Source organism: Podarcis raffonei, chromosome 11 (genome assembly GCF_027172205.1).
Source record: "Podarcis raffonei isolate rPodRaf1 chromosome 11, rPodRaf1.pri, whole genome shotgun sequence".
Classification (NCBI taxonomy): domain Eukaryota; kingdom Metazoa; phylum Chordata; class Lepidosauria; order Squamata; family Lacertidae; genus Podarcis; species Podarcis raffonei.
The window spans coordinates 26,968,703-26,979,299 of NC_070612.1; the positions used below are offsets into that span (position 1 = coordinate 26,968,703).

Below are 10,597 nucleotides of genomic sequence, written 5' to 3' on the forward strand. Positions count from 1 at the left end.
CTCTTTTGTCAGTCTATGTGTTGGTTGTATATTAGAATGACCCTTTGTAGTTCTTCCTACTGTAGATTATCAAATTATTAAAAAAAAAAAGTTAGGATCTGTGCAATAAAGTGTTTGCAGTCTTATTTTCTTTAAGAAATCCACATGGATAACCTAACCTTTGGGTATTGAATAAAATTATTTATACTTATGAAGAACATTAAAATAAAACTGAGCATGAAAGGGAATTGAGTCTGTTTCTTGAACTGGCTTCCTTGAATTTTCACTAAATCTAGGTCTTTAAATGCACAAGCAGAAAAGGAAGGAGGAGTCCATACAGCATAGCCTTTTGCTCCACTGATAAAACATATTCCCTTCTCATGTGAATTGCATAAGAGGACATTGCAGATAGCCAGAGGCTGCTGTTGGGCAACAGCCCCCTGGGTCCCAGGCGCCCCACCATGTTCACACATTAAGCAGGGGAAAACATACATGCATGGACTTTCCACACTTTCTGGGTTCCAGAACACTTGGGGAAACTGGTGCATGTAGAAGTGGTCACACAGAGACTTTTCCCTGTAGACAGCCACACCTAACTGCACAACCTCGGGGCAAGGCTAGCAGTGAAACCCCACAGTCCCCTTCTCTGTGTGAAAAGGGTATAAATGACCAAATAACCTAGTGACAAGGGGCCACAAAAAAAGTTTTTTTTTCTGTTTGGATGCCAGGTGATTGTTTTGGCTATATAAAAATTGCCACTATTGTTTTGATATTTCTGAGTTTCCTTTCCTATTACGTGCTTGAAGTAACATTTAGTTGAAACACAAAGTGGTATGTGTATAATCGGCTAGAATGCTTAAATCAGGACACTTGTTTTGCTCTGCCCTCAAGGGGGTGGGGGTGAACTGCTGCGGTTTGCTGTGGTGCCCCCACAGTATGCCTAAATATAGAAGAATGACATAGCAACCACAGCAACGTGGGATAATGCAGGACTGCAGACTGAATTCCTCTATCGGACAAAGGACTGTGGATGTGAGAGGTGGAGGGCAGGGCAGGAGGAGATAAGAGACTCAACATGGCCTCTACTAAAGCAGCAACAAAGCGGGGGGGGGGATGGAAGAAGAGAGAAAAAGAGGTCTATGAGGGGCCCTACCGCCAGCAGGGGAGGGGAGGAAGAGTGATGGAGTGGCAACTCAAGTACAACCATCTCTTGTCCTGGCCCTACTTGGCAGGGTAAAATGGGGAGGGTTTAACTCCCTTTGTGCAGCAAATAAATAGATGGATCTAGGTAGGTCCTGGAATAAAATACATATGGCTGCCACGCCACATCCAGTTTAGCTCTTATTTGTGTGTGTAATATGTACCCTCTTTAACCCTTGTGAGAAAACATTAAACAAACAGTAATGAAAAAGAGAACTGCCTTGCTATTTTCTATTGTGGCATTTTTATTCCAAATATGGAAGCCTAGGCTGAGTACTTCTGAGTACTTTCAAGCTTTTTCTTGTCCAGGAGTTAGCAGGAGTCTTCCTTGCCAAATATAAAATGATCACCTAGGAAAGAACAACTGCCTTACATTTTTCAGGTTAAGATACTGTCAACTTTACCCTGACCTGGTGCACTGTGAGGTCGTCGATTTTTGCCTCCTATATGGCATTGAGAATGAACTCTACCTGGAAAATGCAAGACCGAACAGTGAACTCTGGCTTTCTCTTATTTCCATACTTTGCAGTGATTTCATGTCAAAAACAAGTTAACCAAGTGCACTACAGGCAACTCCTGATTTAGGCGCACCTGAATGATGTGCGATCACACACATGCACACTGCACCAAACCTGAAAACAGCCCCAAAACGTCATAAAGATGTCATGAAAAGGGGTTGGGGTTGGAGCAGAGTGGGCTTATGCTTGCATGGGTTCAGAATGGAACCCCCATGCAAAACGAGGACTGCCTGTACAGTCAACAACTGGAACAAAAATTAGTATTAGAAAGTGAAATTCCCTTCTAAGCATCTTCCTACTAATTTGTTGGCTTTTGTTACTCTTCTGTATCTTTTCTTTCTCCAGGAACTCAAAGCTGTTGGTAGTTTCTCCTTAAAAAACGTATGATCAAAATGAAGGTCACTACAATTACTGCTATCGTAACAAAGGCAATCAATACTACTTGAGCAGTGCTAAACCCACAGGACAGATTTATAGAGAGGAGCTTAGAGCCCGCTAGTGATTTGGGCTCAGAGCACACTGTCTCTTCAGAGTCTTCAGTTTTATCTATGTTTTGCTTGTACCAAGTTAATAATCCAATATTGGAACAGGTGCATTCCAGCGGATTGTAACTTAAATTGATTACACTCTGGCCAGATAGGTTAGTCAACATATCACGTGGGATAATATGGATCCTATTGTTGGCAAAATTGAGATATATGTTTCTGAGGCTGGAAAATGCATCTGAATTGAATGCAATAAGATTGTTGTGGCTCAAGTCCATGTGTTTTAACTTCTTGAGGTTAGAAAATGCCTTGGTTTGTATAGCCGACAATTTGCAGGAAGATAAAGTTAACACTTCCAAATTGGGTGCCTGCTGAAAGAGGTTGTCTTCCAGGATGGTCTTGGATTCGAAGTTATTTCCATTCAGCTTCAAGACAATAAGATTCTCCAGACCTTGTAAAATGTGCGGGATATTGAGATCAATTTTAGAGTAAGAAAGGTTCAGAACCTGCAAAAAATGCAGGTTGCAGAAGGGTCCTTGAGAAGCGTTGATGAGAATCTGTGTGGAAGTGAGGTCCAGAACCTTCAGGTTAATGCTTTCATTGAACGCTGCATTGTGGAACCTGAGCTTGCTATTGTAGCTCAGGTTGAGGTGTTGCAAGCTGCTCAGGCCACGGAGCGGCTTGCTGCAGCAGTCGGCGCTTTCTATTTGAGATCTGCTCAAGTCAAGGTGTTGCAGTTTCGACAAAGACCCTAGGCACCCAGATCCCAAATCCAAGCCTTTCAGATTCCCTCTGAGAGAAATATGGGTGAGGTTGGGGAAAGCAGAAGCCCTGATATTGCAAAGGTGCTCAAATTTATTCTTGTCGAGATTGAGTTCCCTCAGGAAATTCAACTGAACCAGGCCAGTGGGTAGTTCGCCAATGTCTGTGTGGGCCATGTCCAACTTTTGGAGTTTGGCCAAACAATGGAATGTGTCAGCTGAGAAGTATAGGAAATGGCGATATGGCAGATAGAGGTAGTCAACAGAGATGTTGCAGATACCCTGCAACATGGTGGGAGTTATGGGGAGGGCATCTCTATCCAAAGAATTCCCAAGTCGAAGAGCAACAGTACTGGCATCCTGCAGCCCTTCCAGGATCACCGAAACATTAACACAACGGCCAAAATCCAAAGTATAGAAAAAAATGGAACTGAAAGCCTTGGTCTCAATGTGCATAATATCATTGTCTGCAAGAATGAGAGTCAGATTGCTGACTCGCTTTAATACCCTTATGTCTTCAGCTGATATTCTTTGTATTATGTTCATCTGAAAATCCAAATATTTGAGGTTCCTCGTTGGAAAATGTGATGGGAGCTCTAGTGATTGGATGTAGTTGTCTTTTAGTATCAGTGTCTCCAAGTTACCCAGGCCCTGCATTGGGATGGATGATAAACTCCTGAGTCCTGTTTGGGTTAGGTCAAGGTGTTTCAGAGAGTGAGGTCCAGAGAATGCTCTGTCTGCCAGAAACAGAAGATTGTTTCCAGTCAAGATGATTGTCTCCAGGTGAGCGTTGTTTCCGAAGGAATCCTCATATACCCAGTTAATTTGACACCTTAAAAAACAAAACACACAGACACACAAGTCTAGCAGTCAAACACCGCAACTGTATATGCTTATCTTATTAATACACATCTACAGAAACAAAAAAAATGGATTTCCTGCTTTTGTTTACATTTTTAATGAGAGGAGAACAATAGAACTGGCACAGCTGTAAATGGGATCATATTTTGCTCCAACCTAAATAGGCAATGAACATTAACACTGCAATCCATTGTCTCTCATTCAGTCAGCACAATAATTTATCTTTGCACAAAGAAACATTTTCTCCTCCCCCCCATGTGTGCCCTAAATCTGTTCTAGGGGTTCCCAAACCCTCTGGAGCAGATCTGGGGAGGGTGTGAAGGGGAGAGAGAAATTCCAATGAAAAGATGTGCATGGATGGGTACCCAAGTTGTGTGTCTGTTTTTGATCAATGAGGGTCTCTGCTAATTTCAGGCTGAGCATGAACCGCTGGACCTTTTTGTAGCCATGCACTGTGTTCCAGGAACATTCCAATGCACCCACTTGCATAAATCCTTGTAAGTCATATAACACAGGGGAGGGTATACCAGTGTGCCAAAGCATTTGCTTTTGCAATTTTGTTGGAAGAGCAGCTTTTCACACTCCTCTGCTATTCTCTGAAATTGAGGCGTTTGTTCTCCTTGCCTCTTCATTTGGTTTTGGCAGCACAATTTGTATGAAAAACAGAATTCCGAGTGCAGGTACCGGGCAGTAAGTTTTGTATGTTTGCTGTTTGTTCAAGCACGAGCCATTAGTGCCTGTGGGGGGGGCGTTAATCTTCACCCCAGCAAGCAAACCAAGCAGAGATGTAAGAGGAGGGTTCAGCCTGATTTAGGAGAAACCAGTGCCATTTCCCGACACTGGCCATATTGTGGTTTATCCTATTTCCTCTTTCCTTGCAAGATAGGTCAGTCAGTTTATATAGATGTCAAGAAACAAAATATGCACCCAGAGTTTGTCATCTAGGACTTCTTTCAATACTCTACTGCAGGGTAATGAAGCAAGTTCTATGAATTTCTGGTCTTGTAATATGTGTGCCTTGGTAGGGTTTGGTTTTGCCTTTCAGGTGATTTTGCATAGCATTATAGAAGTTTTAGGTGTCAGTTCTAGGCTGCACATGGCATAACGTTAGGTAATAGCACTGCACAGGTTGTGACTGTCTAAAGACTGGCCTCAGTTTACAACAACTACAAAATTTTCTAACAAGTATTGATTCACAGTGCAATGACTTGTGGGAGCAGGTTTGGGTAGATGAGAGTTCTAGCTTTGAGGCTTAAATATCTCTTGGCTGTAACCACAAGTACCACTTGCTTGAAAAGTTGAAGTGAAAGTCCCAATTTGCAAAAAAGAGGTGAGGACAAAGATCCAGCATACCTTGTTAAGTCTAAATACACCAGATCTTTCAGCTTGCTGAGTGTTGATTGTTGAAGGGAATGCAGGAAGTTGAAGCTGAAATCAAGGACTTGGGTTATGTTAGGTAGTTGCTCAGGAATCTCTTTCAGTCCCAGATCTTCACAACTGTAGCTTCTGTTAGCAATAAGCTGTAAAAATTACACACAGTTTTATGGATCCGCACACACTGATGCACAGAGATGCATTAATGCAACAGAGATGTGTGCATCTCTGCTGGCACAATGCAATCTCTTGTAATTGGGGTTTGTAAATAAATAAATAAAATTCTTTTGAAACTTCTAATATTGTCCCATCTCTGTACTGGCCTGAATCTGTACCAATGCCAAAAATGGACTCTGCCTGGGAATCTGACATGCTATCTCCTTTTTTATTTTTGCACGGAAGGCGAAGTGTATAAGTATTGTGCAACAAACTATTTTGTTATTGTAGTAGCAGTATCAGCAAGGGCCTTTTGTAGTTTTCAGAAACTCTGGTGTTTGTATCTGAAATCAAAGGCAATAGTCCGGGTGATGCTGGCGACTTCTTTAATTGTCAGACAACTTACAAATTTTGAGAACTATACAAGGAAGGCAAACCTGAGGGGATTTCCCCTCACATTCCGGAACCTGCTTTTGGCACCTCCATGCCCACTCATATGTTATCTAAGGCTTTATTCATATCCGTTAGAAAACTGCCCTGCAGATAAGTGATGAGAGGGACCCTCTCCCAAAATGTCCAGTCCAGGCTGCAGCTTTTCACAGCTGTGTTGGCTTAAAAAGGGGGGAGGGGGACGGTCTTTCAAATGACTGAGGCTGCAAAGGGATTCCTGAATAGAAAAGTATAGGGTTGTGCTTTGAGTGTCACTTTTAATTTGATCTGGACTCTTCTGTCTGAAACTCTGTATATGGGGGAGGGGAAGAGACTACACCAGCAGACGACATAAGATTTTAGAGTCAATATAATGCTATGTGACTGGCACTGTCAAAATCAGGGCAGACCAAGTGGGTCACAAAAAGTAGTTGGATACAGAACCCGTGGCCACACACTGCCTTGTTGCATTGCAGGGAGCGAGGCCAAAATTTGACCCCCACCCACCTGCCAGCCCTTGAGGTGCCTTCCCAAAGCTGGATAAGCAAGGCACCAGGCTTTGGGAAGCAGGTGTGAGCCTCTGGCAGGGCCCTCCCACCTTCCCAAAGCTGAAAAAGCGCTAACTAGAATTTGCAAAGGAGGCTGGAGGACCCTGTCAGAGCCCTCACACCTCCTTCCCAAAGCCCAGCACCTCACTTACGCAGCTTTGGGAACACAGTGCCAGGGCTGGATGGTGTCATGGGCCAGGAGCCAGCTTCACCTACTGAACAGCAGCCTGAAGGGGGAGAAGGTGGAGTGACTCCATCTGCAGCTGATCAGCCTTCAAGGACACACAGGAGAAGGCACTGATGAGAACCAGCTGGCTTCAGCCTTCTTAAGCACAGCTTCCAGCAGCAGACAGAGGCTGGTAACAACACTTGTAGTTCCTGGTCCTATATTGCTGTTTTCTACTCGTATTGACCCTTGACCCCATGATCTTTGGATTTTCTGACCCCAGACCATCTGACCACATGGGTTGCTGTTCGCCCAACCCTAGGACTGGACCTGACTTTGGATGCCGACTCTGCCTCCAGGCAAGTACACCTCAGAGACTCTTCTGGTTGGGTGACCTCCACTGAGCCCTGCATGTTGTTGCTTAGCAAAGAGATTACAACAAGTGGGGGCATCAAATGATTCTGAGTGGCACCAAAAAAGGCCTTGAGCGCCACATGTGGCTCTTGGGCCATGTGTTGGACTGCCCTGGTTTTGATGGTACTCATAATGGAAACGCCCCAAATCAAACATGGAAAGGATGTGTTTCTAAACAATGTCGTCTTCAAGTGCAAATTCTAGTATTGAACTTTGTGTGCTAAAAGCTGCTGTCATTGTTGTTAGGTCTATAACGGACCTACATACAGATTCAGAGTGGGACCATGGTGTGAATAAGCATTTGAAGCCCTCCCCACAACACCACAGTCCTAGTCCAGATAGGCTCCCAGTGATTGATATTCTTTCTCTCTTTTTTAAAGCCTATGCGGATGCTAATATTGTGATTAAGAACAATTCTAGTTTGGCTGCATGCAGAGGCCATTCTTAGTTCTGTTACTCCTAATTATCTTTGAAACTGGAGTGGGATCTGTGCCAGATGACAACTATTGCAACAGGTTAAAGCATTAAAGTGAGAAAAATTATTAGAATAATTAAAAGGGGAAGTTAAATGCAAATATTAGTGCTCCTTTATCTAGTGGGGGGACATTTTTTTCTGCTACTGTATAGAAAATGCCACCTCTTTTAGCAAATTCTAAAAGCACATTCAAATACACTAATCAAGTATTGCCTTTGCAAAGGTAGTTCTTTGATAAGGTGAAAAGCTGAAAGAAATATTAACCTACCTACTTGTGTAACTGTGACTCGTCTCCTCTGCTACATCTATCAAGGATGTTACCGCTTGCAGCATAAAGTGTGCAAAAAAAAAAAAGGTCTAGTTCTACAGAAATTAGGTACATTTAAACTGCTTATAAAACAAAGCACCTGTTCGGAAGCCCTGCTGCAAACAGATTAAAGGCACCAGTGGTCTGTTTCATTACAACCCCCTCTGGTTCCAGAAAACTCCTAGTAAAATGTCCATGTCTGCAAAATGTGTGCACTACCTCGAAAATGGGTTCTCTGTCATTGCCTTTCATGTCTGCATGTCTGTTTAAAACTTCTTAGACACAATTCAGGACAAGATTTTGCAGACTGGTCCTTTTGCTTATTGATATGCTGCACTGTATGACCTCCCTGCAGGAGATGTGCCTAAACCTTTGGTGCAATAGGCAGCAAGGGGCTTACTCCCAATTACTGTGTCAGGGGCGCCATCTCGCCCTCAGGATTGTGGGTGCCCACCCCCACAATGTGGATGCGCGATATTACATGCCTGCACATAGTTGTGGTGGTCGGTGGCACAGCAGCTTCTCTTCCTTCTCCTCCTCTCTGCAGCCAGCAAGGCACTGGCGGAGGAAGAGGGGGGGCAGGGGAGTGCACTGTCCCCGGCACCACGATCCCGGTGGGGTGCCATCCCGGCTCCTCCCCGCACTGGCTGCCACGCCCCCAGGTGCTGCTTCCTGCCCCCGGTGCTGGAGCATGAAGCTCTGCCACTGCAGCAAGAGACTCTGCCTCTGCATCCCAGCCCCCCCCCCCCCAGTAAAGGGTGCCTTGCTTGCTGGATGCTGAGGGAGGAACTGAACTGCTTCTCTTTCACAGGCAGTGCTGCTACCTCACGCCGGCTTTTCTCATTGACTTTGTGGGTGCCCAGCCCTCTCCCCCAATTATATTATTGTGGGTGCCCAAGCACCCGTGGCCCCTGGAGTTGGCTCCAGGATTGCATTCATAGGTTGAAATCTTAATAAACTTGCCGTGCACCAGGGAGCACTGAACACAGTGAAAATGCATAGCTATAAGGCTAAAATTGCAAGTACAAGAGAATAAACTCTATTAAAACAACAAGAAACATATTTCCAAGTACATATGCATAGGACCGTCCCCATTCACATGCTAAAATGGCACAGGATTATTGCAATTTAAGGTTTGTCTTTTCAGCGAGAAAGGATCCTCTAAGTCTAGTACATTTTCCTGCCTGAGGCCAGTTTTAGCAAATGTGCTCTGAAGGCACAGCATTGTCCCTGATACTTTTGCCCCACCAACCGCAAATTTCATAGCCCTTTGAAGTAACCTGATGTTAGCATGCAAGTATTCACTGCCACAGATTAATTATTGATTCTCTCTTGAAGACGCTTTTCCCCGAATAGAGAGACAAACAAGTTATCACTCACCTCAGTGCACATCATATCTGCTGGCTTGGTTACTTCACAGCTAACATCTAAAAGGCCCATCAGAACCCAGCAGAACGTGCACCAGGCCATTAGGAGGGTTTATTAGATTCTCCACACAGACGAGCTGCGGTAATGGAAGTCAGATGAAAAATAATTTTCCAGAATGGGGGTTTAGAAAGCTTTGTTAAACTGGAGATGTGAGAGACAAAACAGCCGTCACAGCTAAAAAGAAGTTTCCTCTTGAAGCCTAGTCATTTATGGGCCCTGCAGCCAACCTTTCAGTTCCTTTTTCTGCCCCACACTTAAATCCTTGCATCAGTCTGCCCACTTCTGCATTAAATATCAGGAAATAGGCACGTGAAAAGAGGGTTTGGTCTTTGAGGTTAACTTGGTGTCAGTGCTATTTTTCTTTTCTTTTCTTTTTTAAAAAAGAGGGGCCAGAACTCACCATGAGCACTTCCCTTGTTTTCTTATAATGGCACCTGAGAGGTGCCGAAACTGAGTTCTGGTTGAAAAAAAGCCCTGCTTGCTTCATCAGAGGAACGTTCCAAGTGAAGCAAATTAGGTGCCACAGAAGCCTTCCAAATCAAATGTGTGTCGTTTGCTGGGAACATTCTTCTTTTCCCAGTATTTAGGGGTTACTGCTGTCAATTATACTGCCAAAATGGCACCTTCCTTACACAAGAGGGAGGTATCCACAGGCTCTGAACATTTTTTTAAAACAGAAGAACCATTTTTTTAAAATCTGAAGTTGGGTGCAGTCATGTGAGGGACCCCCAAAACACTGATTCCCCCAACGATTGACCCCCCCCCCAGCATTGATTCTGTGGAGGATGATGTGCTGAAACAGTGACTCAAACGATTGAGGACAAGTATTCCAGTACCAATGTAAGGAGACTTGTCATCTCATCCCACTGCTGGGAACCAGCCCCGGACCAAATGCTGCCCAACCAGTTCCCTTCCCATTTTGCTATACACGGTCCATTACTGTTGCGGCATATTGTTTTGTTTTGTATTTATGTATTTTGTGTGTGTGTTACTTTTGAATCTTTTATACCTGTTTTTGCAGCTCACATGAGCTGCCTAATAAAGTGATTTACAATTCAATTATTAAAAACAATTGAATACAACCATTTCAAAAATAAGCCATGATACCAAACACTATCCAGGCAATAGGCTTATTGATACTTTTTTTTTTAAAAAAAGAAGAAGCAGTTTTCAGGTGGGTAAAAAAAGCTGCCAAGATGGAAGCCAAAATAGATCACTCAGTGCAGGGTATCCCACAATTTGGGCAGTACGACTGAAATAAAATGGCTGTGCCAATGGAGCCCCTTGTGGTAGTGGATGCATGAGGGAACCTTCCAATGATCTAAATGGAGGGGCAAGCTCATGTTCATGAGAGGGAATAGGGGAGGGGCACATGGAGCAGAGCAGGACATATTTGTTCCACTTCCTAAGTACAGCAAGCTTTTTTTACTTGATTTTGGGCTAATAACTGTATTGGGGCACCTCAAGGATGTATATGTTCTTCCACAGGACTAGTT

General features: G+C 43.9%; 1 protein-coding gene across 1 annotated transcript; it reads right to left on the bottom strand.

The window, feature by feature from the left end:
• Nucleotides 1-1,713: 1,713 nt before the first annotated feature.
• On the bottom strand, nucleotides 1,714-9,314 carry CD180 (CD180 molecule). The gene is made up of 3 exons (XM_053408553.1): nucleotides 9,054-9,314; nucleotides 5,158-5,324; nucleotides 1,714-3,775 (listed from the first exon to the last, which is right to left on the bottom strand). Exons 1-3 carry the CDS (start codon nucleotides 9,141-9,143, stop codon nucleotides 2,047-2,049), a joined length of 1,986 nt encoding a protein of 661 aa, XP_053264528.1. The 5' UTR covers nucleotides 9,144-9,314; the 3' UTR covers nucleotides 1,714-2,046.
• Nucleotides 9,315-10,597: the final 1,283 nt, after the last annotated feature.

Coding starts and splice junctions, on each gene's coding strand:
- CD180 (XM_053408553.1), bottom strand. CDS start 9,143: ATGGCCTGGTGCACGTTCTGCTGGGTTCTGATGGGCCTTTTAGATGTT. Junction 5,325..9,053: donor CAGATATGATGTGCACTGAG/GTGAGTGATAAC, acceptor TAATTTTTACAG/CTTATTGCTAACAGAAGCTA. Junction 3,776..5,157: donor GTGTATTTAGACTTAACAAG/GTATGCTGGATC, acceptor TTGTTTTTTAAG/GTGTCAAATTAACTGGGTAT.